The sequence below is a fragment of the Podarcis melisellensis genome (assembly GCF_964234715.1).
Source record: "Podarcis melisellensis genome assembly, chromosome: 12".
NCBI lineage: Eukaryota > Metazoa > Chordata > Lepidosauria > Squamata > Lacertidae > Podarcis > Podarcis melisellensis.
In genome coordinates this window covers 16,335,188-16,351,013 of record NC_138544.1, presented here as the reverse complement: position 1 = coordinate 16,351,013, position 15,826 = coordinate 16,335,188, and the positions used below count along the sequence as shown (strand labels likewise).

The window sequence follows — 15,826 nt, the reverse complement described above, 5'->3', positions numbered from 1 at the left end:
AAATCATTTTAAGACTTTAAAATAGCTCCAGTGTAGAGAGATCTCAATTGTCTAAGCATGGATGCTCATGTAGCCAAAACACACGTGTGTGTGTGTGTGTGTGTGTGTGTGTGTGTAACCTAGAATGGCTGGCTGGAACCCCTAAACACATATGGCATCATTTTGTTATAGAGCATACCTGTATACTGTACTCCCCTTCTTACCTGGGTCAAGCCCACTGATAGGCTTCCCTGGTGTTCTGACTAATCTTTCTTCTTTTCAACTTGTTGTCAAGCCAGTATTGTAGCTCAGGCCTCAGTTCTGGGGTCAGTCAGACCTTTGCAGTGCTCTGGAAGGAAGTGAGGTACAGTGGTACCTCGGGTTAAGAACTTAATTCATTCTGGAGGTCTGTTCTTAACCTGAAACTGTTCTTAACCTGAGGTACCACTTTAGCTAATGGGGCCTCCTGCTGCCGCCATGCCGCCGGAGCACGATTTCTGTTCTCATCTTGAAGCAAAGTTCTTCACCCAAGGTACTATTTCTGGGTTAGTGGAGTCTGTAACCGGAAGCGTCTGTAACCGGAAGCGTCTGTAACCTGAGGTACCACTGTATTTGCCTCACCCCATCTCCCCTCACCCCATTTACATCCCTTTGAGACCAGCCTGCTAGCACCAGAGAGAACAGACATACTAAAACCTTGGGACAAATTCCAGGCCATGTGTGCTCTGATTAATATTGTGGCTGCAGCCTCCCACACTATCTCTGAGTCAGATCTTTGTCTGGGAAAGAAAAGAGAGGCATCCATGGCAATAATAATGCGAAGTAAAAGCTTCTATGGAAAGATGAACCGCAAGAGTGGAACAACCCTGATGCAAAGAGACCTGCCAACTACCAGCACTTTCCAGATGGTTCTGTACATCATTTGTGTGTGTTTTAGCTACACCCCCCCAATCTTCCTTGTTCATCTGCAACTCCAAAGTTACATCTAGAAAGGAAAAGCAAACCAACTCTTTCCAAAAAGGTGACGGCATTAGGGAAATGTGTCCATTTTTTTTATTTTTAAAATGTAACGGTAAAGGACCCTGACCATTAGGTCCAGTCGTGGCCGACTCTGGGGTTGCGGCACTCATCTCGCTTTATTGGCCGAGGGAGCCGGCATACAGCTTCCGGGTCATGTGGCCAGCATGACTAAGCCGCTTCTGGAGAACCAGAGCAGCGCACAGAAACACCGTTTACCTTCCTGCCGGAGTGGTACCTATTTATCTACTTTGCACTTTGACGTGCTTTCAAACTGCTAGGTTGGCAGGAGCAGGGACTGAGCAACGGGAGATCACCCCATCATGGGGATTTGAACCGCCGACCTACTAATCGGCAAGTCCTAGGCTCTGTGGTTTAACCCACAGCGCCACCCACATCCCTTTTTATTATTATTTTTACATTTGCAAAATTGCATTGGTCACAAAGCATTAACAGGTGAACGGGCCTTGGCATCTCTTCGCTGAGGATCTGATTGTCCGCGAGAAGCATAAGTTGTAAGGAATAAGGATGCATGAAGGCTTTGTACATGACCATCCCTGACTGCAGAGACCTCCCCTTCCCACGCTGGGCTCCGGATACCCAGCAATATGGGTGAGCTTCCTGTCTTATGTCGGGCTAAGAGAGAGCCTAAGTCCATGACCTGTCGTCATCCAAAGCCTCTTGCTCATTTCTTTCGTATCACACTCATTGTTAGCTGTTGGAGGCAATAAATATGCATCTCATGCTGGGAACAGCTGAATGACGCATTTACATCTGGAGAAGGAGAGTCGCGTCTTTGCTTAACAGATCGAAGGAAGAAAGGAATATGATGGAGGGGGCTGGGAAATAAGGAAATGGGGTTGGCATAGTTTGCATACCTGAAGGATCCACAGAGTTCTGAACAAGCCCCAAACCTCTGCTGCTGCCGTTGCAGATCTCGCACGCGACTCTCAGCTATAATTGGAAATGGGTTACTTACAATGTGAGGAGTGAAGGCGTCCTAGTTTTTGCAAGAAAAATGGCTTTTGAAGCAACACTCTAGCAGGGCGCCAAACTGCGCCATATGGTCTTTTCTGCAGCAGATCCCCTCGCGCTTTTCCTGTGACAGTTTCTGCTCCGTGGTGCGGCCTTTGCAGACAAAGTTACACAAAGAGGCTGTGGTTTCGGAGCTATCCTGGCTTGTGGCCAAACAAGCAGTGCAAGAGCCCCTGGGTCAATAGATGGTCGTCCCTGGCTTGCCACTTCTTTGGTGTCTGCCGCTCATTGGCATAACATGTTTGGTGCAGGATTTTGATTTCTGCAACGATGGTCTACTCGGGCTTCACATCAGCCCTGCAAAGCTGCTCCCTTATAATTTCAAGGTTATACAGTGGTACATCGGGTTACATACGCTTCAGGTTACATACGCTTCAGGTTACAGACTCCGCTAACCCAGAAATAGAACCTCGGGTTAAGAACTTCATTTCAAGATGAGAACAGAAATTGTGCTCCAGCAGCACGGCAGCAGCAGGAGGCCCCATTAGCTAAAGTGGTGCTTCAGGTTAAGAACAGTTTCAGGTTAAGAACGGACCTCTGGAACGAATTAAGCACTTAACCCGAGGTGCCACTGTAGTTTCAAGTATACCTGAAGGAGCGCCTCCACTCGCATTGTTCAGCCTGGACACTGAGGTCCAGCTCCGAGGGCCTTCTGGCAGTTCCCTCACAACAAGTGAGGTTACAGGTAACCAGGCAGAGAGCCTTCTTGGTAGTGGCGCCCACCCTGTGAAACATCCTCAGATGTCAAGGAAATAAACAACTATCTGACTTTTAGAAGACATCTGCAGGCAGCTCTGCATAGGGAAGTTTTGATTTTTTGTTATAAATTATGTTTGATTTTTTGTTATAAATTATTATTGTTGTTGTTGTTGTTGTTGTTGTTGTTGTTATTATTATCATTATTGAAATGGGGTTGCAAGGGACATGCATTGATTGGCAGCCAGTTTGCAAGTTCAACATTCTCTGCCCATAAGAGCGGCCGTGTTCACTTAAGTGTCAGGGGCCAAATCATGTACTGACTGGAAGCAGAGGAATGGTGGGAGGAACCAGCTGGGGAACCACTAAGGGAAGAAGGCTCGGAGCCTGTGAACTGGTGATGGGATGATAATGAGTGGTCAGAGGGAGAAGAGGCAGAAGAGGCAGAAGACTGGGAGGAGGAGGTGTCGGAAGCTGAAGAGGTAACAGGGCTTAGTGAGCAGGGAGAGTCTGTGGCAGAGAGCAATCCAGAATCAGAAGCTGAAGGAGGAGTGGCCAAGAGGCAGATAGGAATCAGGCTGGTGAAGAGTCACAGGAGTCTTCCCCTCTTGTTGCCCCTCCCCTTGGTCTCCCAGAACCTGAAGACAGCTGAAATGAGCAGTGCAAAGACAGACATGCAGGCAGAGTCCCCTGGAAAAAGCCCTGGAGAAAAGGGGACTGGGGCAGCTGTGGGGACTTTCAGTTTCGGCAACTGATTCGCCTACCAGGAATGAGCCGCTGTGCTCAGTAGCAACATCAGGATGCTTAGTTTGGTCAGCAATTGAGTATACACTTCCAGAATTAATGCTACATACATTATGTCTAGTAAATGAGTCACCATAGCTGCTAGAAGGCCATCAGAATTTGTGTCCTGGACTATCTACCTATGTACTATCTGAAACCAAAGGGGCATATTGTTTGCCAGATGTGAAATATATTGACATTATTTTCAGCTCTCCTACCCCACTAAATATAATGCACTTTGTATGTTATTTTCACAAATATACACATTTTTATGCACACGTTACTCCCATACATGCATTTTTATGCACACTTCTTGACTAGAGAACTACACTGCAAGATTTGTGAAAACTGCAGATTTTTAAGAATGGCTATATGTCAGTTCTCATTTTGTTTCAGATTAGGTAAATTCACCTTTAAGTGTTCTGCCACAGATTCATTCTCTCTCTCTCTCTCTCTCTCTCTCTCTCTCTCTCTCTCTCTCTCTCTCTCACACACACACACACACACACACACACACACTTCCCTGTAGCATTGCTCTGTTAATCTTTTTAGCAAGCCTTTGAATCTTCCTGTAAATTTTGTCGCTCTCATTCCCAACCAATCTTGTGTTGGTTTTGGGCAGGGAATTGAATCAACTGATGTTTTTTTTAATGCCTTGGTTAACATGCTAATTGTATATATTGTCTGAACCCTGTACGGCCCATGCAGAGGAAGCTGTTGGTTGGCGATTAACACATGTACTAAATAACCAAGCAAACCTTCAGGTGGACTTGGGTTGGGTTCCCCACCACCCAAAACAACTAATGATCAATGATCCCATAGAAATCTAATACTTATATTTAGATTTAGATTCCTGCATTGCAGGGGGTTGGACTAGATGACCCCTGAGGTCCCTGTCAACTCTACACTTCTATGATTCTCCTCACTCCTATCTGGAAAAAAAATATTACATACCGTGGTACCTTGGGTTACCTTTAAAGCCCTAAACGGCCTCGGTCCAGTATATCTGAAGGAGCGTCTCCTCCCCCATCGTTCTGCCCGGACACTGAGGTCCAGCTCCGAGGGCCTTCTGGCGGTTCCCTCACTGCGAGAGGCCAGGTTACAGGGAACCAGGCAGAGGGCCTTCTCAGTAGTAGTGCCCACCCTGTGGAACGCCCTCCCATCAGATGTCAAAGCGATAAACATCTACCTGACATTCAGAAGACATCTGAAGGCAGCCCTGTTCAGGGAAGTTTTTAATATGTGACATTTCAGTGTATCTTTTATCTTTGTTGGAAGTCGCCCAGAGTGGCTGGGGAAACCAGATGGGCGGGGTACAAATAATAAATTATTATTATTATTATTATTATTATTATTATTATTATTATTACAGACGCTTCAGGTTACAGACTCTACTAACCCAGAAATAGTACCTCGGGTTAAGAACTTTGCTTCAGGATGAGAACAGAAATCGTGCTCCGGTGGCGTGGTGGCGGCAGGAGGCCCCATTAGCTAAAGTGGTACCTCAGGTTAAGAACAGTTTCAGGTTAAGAACAGACTTCCAGAACAAATTAAGTTCTTAACCCGAGGTACCACTGTATCTCTCTTCCTTCCAGAGCGTTGCAAAGGTCTGACTGACCCCAGAACTGAGGCCTGAGCTACAATACTGACCCGAGGTACCACTGTACTAGGAAAACCATTTTAGCCATTGTGTAATTAGCTTTCCCAGAATGCAGGTTCTTTATTTGTGTCTTCACGGTGAGTGAAACATCGTTTGCCTATTTACACTGTACATAAGCATTCCTCTGTGGAAATTTTCTCTGTGTAGGGGGGAGAAGTGTTAACAGTTGGCAAATGAAGGAAGAATTGCAGCTGGCATGAATTTGATTTTCTCTCTATTTGTTTAAAGCTCCCTCTTGTGGTTGAAGGTAATAGAACTTTTAATTTCTCCAAATAAGGAGTTCGGGGGGGGGGGTTATTCAATGTGCATAATGTCTCCTGAAGTGTGCTGAGTGCTCTCATTCAGCACCTTAAAGGAAGTATCCGTTGCTTGGCAGAATCAAAGGCTCTCATGCTCAGCAGCGGCCATGTTGTACCTTGAAGTGGCGTTTCAAAACGAGAGCGAAATGGCTTCCCTCCAGGCAGTCTCTCTCTCAAATTGAAATTTCACTTCAAACAGATACATCAGCTGTTGTGTAAAGTGATCAGTGTGTCAAGTGTGAAACAAGCATGTGGAGCCATGGCTGCCCTCAAGAGATTTGAACGCAAGACTCTTATTAAGTGCCACAAAACGGAAAAGGACAAGCTGGTGAAATCACAGGTAAGAAGTTGGCCGTTCATGACTGAACTTCTGTCCTCTTCTTTGCCCCCAAAGTCTTGCATGAACCTGGCAATGTCTCTTGTCCACTGGCCTGCTGCAGCTGCTCTGCACAGTCTCTGTAAGTTTAATGTACCCCAGCATCAATCTATACCTGTGCTTCGGTCCAGGGTTCATCTGGTGTTTGCTTTTAAATGCATATTCAGCTGCTGAATATGTACTGTTTTTAAAATTATTGCAGATAATTGTAAATATATGTCTGTAAATAACAGGGAGCCGGTGACACTGTGGTCTAAACCATTGAGCCTCTTGGGCTTGTTGATTGGAAAGTCAGTGGTTCGAATCCGCGCGACAGGGTGAGCTCCTGTTGCTCTGTCCCAGTTCCTGCCAACCTAGCAGTTAGAAAGCACACCAGTGCAAATAGATAAATAGGTACTGCTGCAGTAAAAAGTTAAATACTATTGTATTTTAATATTTTGTTGGAAGCCACCCAGATGGATGGTGTGTGTGTGTGTGTATAATATATATTAGTAAATGGCATTTCTGTGCACTCTGGTTTCCGTCATGGTGTCAGAAGCGGTTTAGTCATGCTGGCCACATGACTTGGAAAGCTGTCTGTGGACAAACGCCAGCTCCCTTGGCCTGAAGCGAGATGAGCGCCTCACCCCATATTTGCCTTTGACTGGACTTAACTGTCCTGGGGTCCTTTACCTTTTATTTTTTTACCTATATGTCTATAAATTGCCTTGGAACATATACAGTCATGTGAAAAAAGTACACCATCTTTGAATTCTGTTATTTTACATATCAGGACATAATAACAAACATCTGTTCATTAGCAGGTTTTAAATTAGGTAAATACAACCTCAGATGAGCAACATCACGTGATATATTGCATGATTTATTTAGCAGAAATAAAGCCAAAATAGAGAAACCATGTGTGAAAAACTAAGTACACCCATACTGCTTCCATAGGAATTAAGAGGCAAAGTGGCAGATAGGGGCTGCTAATCAAATGCCCTTGCTTAATTGATCTTCAACAACACTTCTGCCCACCTCTATAAAAGCTGAAGCTTTAGCAGTTTGCTGGTCAGGAGCATTCAGATGTGTAATAACAGAATGACAAGGAAGAAAGACATAATCAATGCTCTTAAAGAAGCAATTGTTGCTGCCCATCAAACTGGGAAGGGTTATAAGGACATCTCCAACCAATTTTAAGTCCATCATTCTACAGTGAGAAAGATTGCTCAAAAGTGGAAAACAGTTGCCAATGTGTTGTTGTTCATCTGAGATTGCATTTACTTAAATTTAAGACCTGCTAAGGAATAGATGATTGTTGTTATGTCCCGATATGTAAAACCACAGAATTCAAAGAAGGTGTCCTTTCTTTTCCCCATGACTGTATGTGGGAGGCAATTCACAAATTATTAACCTAATGATCACAAACAATAATAGAAATAGTTGGGGATATGTATTAATCCATGTACAGTGGTACCTCAGGTTACAGATGCTTCAGGTTACAGATTCTGCTAACCCAGAAATAGTACCTCGGGTTAAGAACTTTGCTGGGGGTTGGTCTAGGCGATCCTTGAGACCTCTTCCAGTTCTACAATTCTATGGTTCTGTGATCAGAGAACCTGGAGAAATTTCACTCAGTTTCGATTAAGTGATGGCCACCTCTGGCTTCTGTTTGGCCTTGACTGGCCACTAGTACCTACTAAAACGAATTGGCAAAAGCTGTTGTCTTATGCAATGCAAACTCTGACATATTTGCTAAATATGCTTAAAAGCAATCCATCGCCAACAAACCTTTCCTTCTTTCCCCATATGAATATTGTGCAAAAGATTGCTTATAAACACCCTGTTTCCAAGCTTTAAGATACATACCATCACCGCACTGGGGAAAATAAAACGAAGAACAGTCCGTTGCACAATTGCTGACAGTCAGACTAGCCTAACACAGCACTGCCTGTCTCTTTGACACAGTTCTTGCTCAGCACAGCTTGATTTGTTTGACACCAGGGAATCGGTGGGGTTAGTTACTGCCATTAATGTTCAGGGGCACCCTGACCCAATTATTTGGCTTGCGCAAGTTCAAATAACTTAGGAGAAATCTGACGAAGGTTTCAGTGCCTTTTCTGTGATTAGGATCATATAATGTGAACGATGCTATCAAAAAACAAACCCTGTAAAAGTCTAATTTTACACTTTACTGTGGACTGACTTGCATGGATTATTGACCTATTTCGCTCTGACATATTTGACATGACACATTCTGGTTAGTTTTTAATGTATTAATAGTGCGATCCAGGGGTGCCAACTTGAATAAAATATTGGAGGGGGGCAAAATCCTACCCCACATAATCAATCACATGATGTGGTGCATGGAAACCATTTGAATACCAATGCCTATCAACTGGGGGGGGGGCGCTCAGATATTTTATTGAGGAGGCCCCCTCGCCCCCTAGGAGTTGGCTCCTATGGTGCAATCCTAGGCATGTCTACTCCGAAATTCAATGGGACGAGTCCCAGGTACGTGTCCATCACAGGGATAGAAACCTGAAGCCTTGTAGATATTCTTGGACTCCCATCTGTCCCAGCCAACATAGCCAGTGATCAGGGATGACACAAGGATATGCCAGCAGAAGAAATCCTGGGTTGGTTAAAGGTAAAGGTATCCCTGACCTTAGGTCCAGTCATGGCCGACTCTGGGGTTGCGGCGCTCATCTCGCTTTATTGGCTGAGGGAGCCAGCGTACAGCTTCCGGGTCATGTGGCCAGCATGACTAAGCCGCTTCTGGCAAAGCAGCGCAGCGCACGGAAACGCCGTTTACCTTCCTACCGGAGCCGTACCTATTTATCTACTTGCACTTTGATGTGCTTTCAAACGGCTAGGTTGGCAGGAGCAGGGACCGAGCAACGGGAGCTCACCCCGTCACGGGGATTCAAACCACCGACCTTCTGGTCGGCAAGTCCTAGGCTCTGTAGTTTAACCCTCAGCACCACCCGTGTCCCTCTTGGGTTGGTTGCTGTTCTTCAAACCATTGCAAAGGAGCTTGCAGAAAGCCACATGATTCAGCGCTTGGCACAAGCACCCATCTTGACTTAACATGCAGGGAATTGTAACAGGAGCACACAGCTGGATTTCAGCTAACTTTTTTCATGCAAAATGTCTTGTGCTGTGGAAAGCCCTTTCATTTGTGGAAGGTCATCATTGGATCTAACCCAATATGAATGACCCATCTTTGCAGGGCTTTTTAATGGGCTGCTGCTGTGATAATTTATGTGCAAGCACTCAGAAGCACCATATCAAAAAGCAGCATATAGCAATCATTTTTTTATGAGAGAAGTACTTGATTCAGAAAGAGGGCAGGGCACTAGGTGAAATTATAACCTCGATTACAATTAAAGGATTCACATCTTGCTGTTCCACTATCTTACTCATCTTAATCCTCCTATTTATTTATTTTATTAAATGCTGAACTCCCACCACTCCCACCTGGAATGGAGCTTTCTGCATTTTTAAAGGCAGCTTTATATGCGCTTATGTGCAGAAGTGAAGAATGAATCTTGGATCTTCTTTAACGGGTCCTGAACCACTGAAATCCGTAAAGCAGAAATGTTTCCTCTGGCTGTCTGGCCATGATGCTGATTTATGGCTTGCTTTCTGGTCGAACCACCGTAATTTTGTGAAATGATAGAAGTATTGATCCTAGAAACAGTTTCACTTTTCTGAAACTACCAGGCAAGAGGAACTAAATGAAGCCCTCGGAGTGAACAATACAGCTTTCTGCTTTATCGGTTCCATGTGCTTTTGCCTAACCTTTGCTTAACAATCTGCAGTGCTCCCTTTTGGATCTCTTTTTCTCCTCCTCGCTGACTCTGCAGTAAACAAACAGAACCTCTCAAGTGTACCTATGAACCTTGAAAAGCTATTCTACACATGTACATTATTCTGCATTAAAATCAGTGCAGGGAATCGCTTGTCAAGGATGTCAGGATCACTCACGCCGCTTCTCTCCTCCAGGGTATTTCCTTGGGTCTTAATCCTGATCTTGAGAAATATTGATGCGGGGAAAAGTTTCTTCTCAAATCATGTTCACTGCATTTGCTATCACCATGTTTATATTCCTCTGACTACCTGCTCTTCCTTGCAAAGCTCAACCCAACTTATACTGGGCAAGACTATGATGGCTTTAGGAGGGTAGACAAAAAAGCTGAAGTTGTAGGGTGGGTTTTAATGGGTAGGGGAGGATATATTAATTGCAATTTATCCCTCCAGGCACCCATGCATGTGGGTTAAACAGAGTTTCGAAATCCCATCCTTGGCAGCAAAATTAAAAGTACAGTGGTACCTCGGGTTACATACGCTTCAGGTTACATACGCTTCAGGTTACACACTCTGCTAACCCAGAAATAGTGCTTCAGGTTAAGAACTTTGCTTCAGGATAAGAACAGAAATCAGGCTCTGGCGGCATGGCGGCAGCAGGAGGCCCCATTAGCTAAAGTGGTGCTTCAGGTTAAGAACAGACCTCCAGAACAAATTAAGTACTTAACCCGAGTACCTGTATAGGAATTAGGCTGCAAAACCTTGTTTTGAGCAAGTCTCGCTGTGGAGTAGGTTGGCTCCCCCTTCTTACCCCATTTAACAAATAAACAAGCAACAACTTGTAAAGTATAATTCAAAACAGAATTTACTTATTATCATGCATTGGTTTACAGCAATGGCAGCAGTAAAACCGATGCAAGCTAAATAATTATATTTACAGTCTAACCACTGCGGTTTGGCATAGTGGTCAGAGTGCCTGTCTAGGCCCTGAAGAGCAGAGTTCACATCCCCACTCAGTCACAAAGCTCACTGGGTGACTTTGGGCTAGTCACTGCCTCTCAAACTGACCTCCCTCCCAGGATTCTTGTGGGGTTTAAATGAGGAGGGAGAACAGCGTACCCCACTTTGAGCAACTTGGAGAAAAGGCAGAATGTGAACACATCAGTTTAATGAATACACAAAATCATGAATACTCAATCTAGAATGAAGTTCATGCTATTTTACTTCTAGAGAAGCAATGTAGAAATGCCAGGGTTGAGAGGATTTTTATTTTTGAATTTTTTTTAAGCCAGGTGATATTCTGCCTCTCTGCTGATTGTTGTGAGTGCCTTATAGCTGTGACAATTCAGCATACATTATCATATTCTTCATGTGGGAGAAGCTGATCTGTTTCACTTTCCCCAGATCAAGCAAATACTGACAGTGTTTACATCCATTGTTTCATTGTTGTCAACAGTTTAACCAAATTGAGATACGGCTACTATGAATAATTACCAGTTTCAATTTTGGGGTGAAAACAAGTATTTTCCAAGAAGTAGACTTAAAAAATAATAATACTTCAGCTAAACTTGAACAGAGATTTAGGGATTCTTAAATCCACTGGAATCAATTAGCTTACATATGCCTGTATATTGAATTTTGGCTTTAGATGGTACAAGTGTTCATTCCCCCGCCCCCCGTTCAAAACCATTTTGCCCCCACTCCGCGCTTCTTTCCCCTTCTTATTTCTGCTAATCCTAAATCAGGATCATGTAGTAAATGAGAGAACATCACAACACTGTCTGCTTGGACTGTCCTTCTCAGTCTCCCCCCGCTCCCCAAAATCCATCAAATATTTTTGTTTTGCTCTGTTTGCAATGCACCCTTTTCTTGTTTCGACCAGCGACCATTACGCAATCTCTCCCACTCCCATTGGTTCACAGCCGTTCCAGATCTCTTAAATTCTTCTTTTCTCAAAAACCCACTCAGAAATAAATTATCCTTGATTGCATCAGCAAGGATGACAGCGGCAGAGCTCTTCAAACCTGGTCTTCCCCACCGACGCGCTTAATCAACGAAGCACTTCCATCTTTGCCAAATGGGCTCCCGCCACTGACAGAGCAAATACCCGCAGAGACCATTTCATGAAATGTGTTAATCACTGCAAAAACGAGACCGATGTCACGGAGGGGGCCAAAGAGAGATCTGGTCCTTAAGAGCTCATCATGTTAGGGAACAAAGGGGATCTGTAGAGTTGCCATTTGCGAAAAGGAAAGTCTCCTGAGCCATGCCTGGATGTGTCTTTCGAAGTCATTCCCTGCCTTATGTATTTCACATGGAAAGCCTATTCTTTTGCTATCAGATCCTTGGCTTTTTCAAGGAAGTTTCCGTCAACATTGTCATTATGTCAACCATCGGCTCCCACAGAATGCCATCCTTTTAAAATACTTCTCTTTGCTAAGAAGCAAAAATCGTGGACACAGAAATGTGATGAGCATGGCATTCCCACCCTGCATTCCACCTTCTCTTCCTCCATAACCTTGAGTTTGGCTGTCATTCAGGAAAAGAATCACATCATTATGGGAGTCTTCAAGATGCTGAGCTTTGCTGTACCTTTATGAGTCGCCACACTTCTTCCCGTTCTTTGATGAGTCAAAGAGCTGGTGTGTGCTGCTTCTTCAACACACACATAATAATAATAATAATAATAATAATAATAATAATAATAATAATTTTTTAATTTATATCCCGCCCTCCCCAGCCAAATCCGGGCTCAGAGTGGCTAACAAAAGTAAAATAAATACAACATTCTAAAATCATTTCATTATAAATGAAATGATGGCAACCATTGGGCTAGAGTTCTGTGAAGATTGCCAAAGGAGGGGGTCAGGCTGTGCCCTGGCCAAAGGCCTGGTGGAACAGCTCTGTCTTGCAGGCCCTGTGAAAAGATGTCAAGTCCCTCAGGGCCCTAGTCTCTTGTGCAGAGCGTTCCACCAGATCGGAGCCACAGCCGAAAAAGCCCTGGCTCTGGTTGAGGCCAGCCTAACCTCCTAACCACATGTCAAACCTCGTACCTGACATGGTAGAAGCAGATGCATCCATAATATTTAGCATGTACCCCCATCCTTTGTGACATGTGAGGCAGTCCCCCCCCCCCCGCAAATGGGTACATTACTGGTGGAACCCGAAATAAAATCTTGTAGTGTTGATTGCTCCTGCTATGTGGCCAACCAAGCCCTACCCTCTTCCAGTGTACTATAACTCACCCAAGTGTCAGCTGTCATTCCATGCTCAGCCCTGGCCAGACCATTTTGCACCTTTGCTCTGCCCCAAGGAATGCCTCCCCCAAATATTGCTTGGATTTCTGCAAACCTTGGGATTCCCCTGAGCCCATTGATACCTCTCTCATGTCCATGGATGGTGCCATCTTGTTCTTGGTCTTCTGTACTAAATAAGCAGCAGCCCTCAGTAAATCGAGATCACTGTTAATGCATATGGTACATTAGCCAGTTAATCACTACCAGGTTTGTTGCAGTCATGGGAGCACCAGTTTGCACACACAGTCGTTCCACCAGAAAGAGCTCTCCACCCAACACCACAGGATCCCTCCATATCCAGAGAGATACACTTACGTTACCATCTCCAACACCAAAATAAATGGAACTCCATATTATCCACTGACCGTATAGCATAGTCTCTGTTGTCTCTGTGATATTTAACTCTGCTGTTTGAGCTATATTTATTATTATCGTTAATAATAATAATAATAATTTTTTATTTATGCCCCACCCTTCCCGGTTTAAAAACCGGGCTCAGGGCGGCTAACAGCAAACATAAAACATTAATTAAAATGCAACTTAAAAGCAGCATAAAATACAACATAAAATGCAACATCAATATCAATAAAATTCAAAAATCCAGGGGTCATTTTTTGGGGGGAAAGGGGGGGAGGAACCCAGTCAGTAGACATCAAATGATCACCAGGGCTAAGTGGCCAAGTTGGTCCTACTAGGGCCAGCAAGGAGACCAGAGAAGAATTTAAATGTGGGGTCCCAGAAAGGGTTTCTTCATAGAAGAGGAAAGGGGAAAAGGGAATAGAGGCTCAGGCTAATTCAAATTGAAGGCCAAGCGGAATAGCTCTGTCTTACAGGCCCTGCGGAAGGAGATCAAGTCCTGAGCAGGGCCCTAGTCTCGTGGGACAGAGCATTCCACCAGGTCGGAGCCGTCACTGAAAAGGCCCTGGCCCTGGTGGAGGATAGTCTGGCTTCCTTATTTAAGTCACGATTAGCTCCATAAGAATATAAGAAGAGTCTGCTGGGACAATTCAATGCAATGTCCCATTTAGTCCAGCATCCTGTTCTCACAGTGACCAACCAGATGTCTGTGGGAAACCCACAAGCAGGATTCGAGCACAAGAGCTCTCCCCCATCCTGCGGTTTCCGTCATCTGGTATTCAGAAGCATTGCTCCCCCCAATTGTTGATTCCCTTGCTATGGTATCCACATAGAATCATTAAATTGCAGAGTTGGACGGGACCCCAAAAGTAATCTAGTCCAACCCAATGTACAGCATGATGTGTAACATATGGTGCATTTTCTCTTTGTTTTATGGATGCAATTCTGTTGCTGATTTTATGCTGTCCACCGCCGTGATATTTTGTCTTAATGTACAGATTTTTTTGCAAGCGAGCAAATAAATAAGTTTTACCACATAGTATACATATTAGAAGGGATGCGGGTGGTGCCGTGGGTTAAACCACAAAGCTTAGGACTTGCCAATCAGAAGGTCGGCGGTTCAAATCCCCACGATGGGGTGAGCTCCCGTTGCTTGGTCCCTGCTCCTGCCAACCTAGCAGTTTGAAAGCATGTCAAAGTGCAAGTAGATAAATAGGTGCCACTCCAGCGGGAAGGTAAACGATGTTTCCGTGCGCTGCTCTGGTTCACCAGAAGTGGCTTAATAATGCTGGCCACATGACCCGGAAGCTGTACGCCGGCTCCCTTGGCCAGTAAAGCGAGATGAGCGCCGCAACCCCAGAGTCAGTCATGACTGGACCTAATGGTCAGGGGTCCCTTTACCTTTACTTATACATATTAGACCACAAGAATTTGATGGCAGGATTGCTCGTAGCACTTTTGGCTGCCTTGAGAATTTAAACCAGGGATGGGGAAACAGCGGTCCTCCAAAAATTCTTGGACTGCAAATCTCATCATTCCCAATCATTGGCCAATGCTGGCTGGGATAAAGGGAGCCAAAATGTCCAACGGCATCTGGGTGGGTCCTAACCTGTTCGTTCTTCCAGTCGGGTTCCTCTTGTGTGCCCTCCATCAAACAAACACACGCCCATTTTCACATGGAGACCCACCCCATCTGTCGTGCGAAGATGGAATCACTCATTCTTTGCAACTGTCGAGCAAGGAGAGTGCAATAAATCAAATTAATAGCCAGAAAAGGAATAGCTCAAGATGGGGAAGGGAAGGAAGTCATTGGCTCCCACCGGTTTAGTGTTCTTCCTGAGGAATTCTGTGAAGCAGCAGCTACGCACCCAAGGAATGTTTAAGTGCATCAACGTTGGGACACTTAACCTTGGTAATAGACCTCAGTCCTATCCTGCCCAGTTAATAATTGATGCAAAGATTCTGAAAGGCAATTCCCATGTGTAAATCCAATGCGAAACCTGATTTAATATCTGGACTGAAATGAGAGTATGCTGGGAGAGGAGGGGGGTCATCCTTTGTGCTGCTCAGCAATGAGATCCGCAAAGCTCATATTGCAAACAAACAAACAAGACCTGTGGAACAACAGTTTTGGTTGATCTAGTCTCGTTGCAAGGCATTCATTATAAGTCATTCATTATAATGGGTGCTTTTTTTAACACTTTCTCCGTGCTTCGGGGAGGTGGGTTGGAAATAAGGTGTCACAGGAGAGGATGGCAAGTTTGGCGGGAATATTCAAGGACAATCAAAGAAATACTTAAATATTTCAGTATAGTATAGTAATATTTTTTTTTGGGGGGGATATACAACCAGAAAACAATTCCGTACCTCTCTTCAAGAGCACCAGCTATTCTTCTGCATCTTTCCACAGCATATTGTTGTGAACAGAGATTTTCAACTCTGACAAATATGAAAGATCAGAAAAGAGAAAGGAGAAAAGAGAAAGAGCAGATGAGAGTTTGTTTGTCTCAAATTAGACCTAGTATAAACGAGATTCACC

General features: G+C 44.5%; 1 protein-coding gene across 3 annotated transcripts in view; it reads left to right on the top strand.

Moving 5' to 3' along the window:
• LOC309353632 (uncharacterized protein) overlaps positions 1–15,826 on the top strand; it is a 143,928-nt gene that overhangs the window by 84,644 nt on the left and 43,458 nt on the right. Inside the window, exon 1 of one of the 3 annotated variants that reach the window (XM_081883098.1) lies at positions 5,712–5,809. The exons of the other annotated variants lie outside the window; for them this stretch is intronic. Coding sequence (XP_081739224.1) covers positions 5,729–5,809 — 81 coding nt within the window. The 5' untranslated portion in view covers positions 5,712–5,728. Of the gene's footprint in view, positions 1–5,711; positions 5,810–15,826 lie in introns of those variants that run through there. 3 annotated transcript variants of the gene reach the window in all.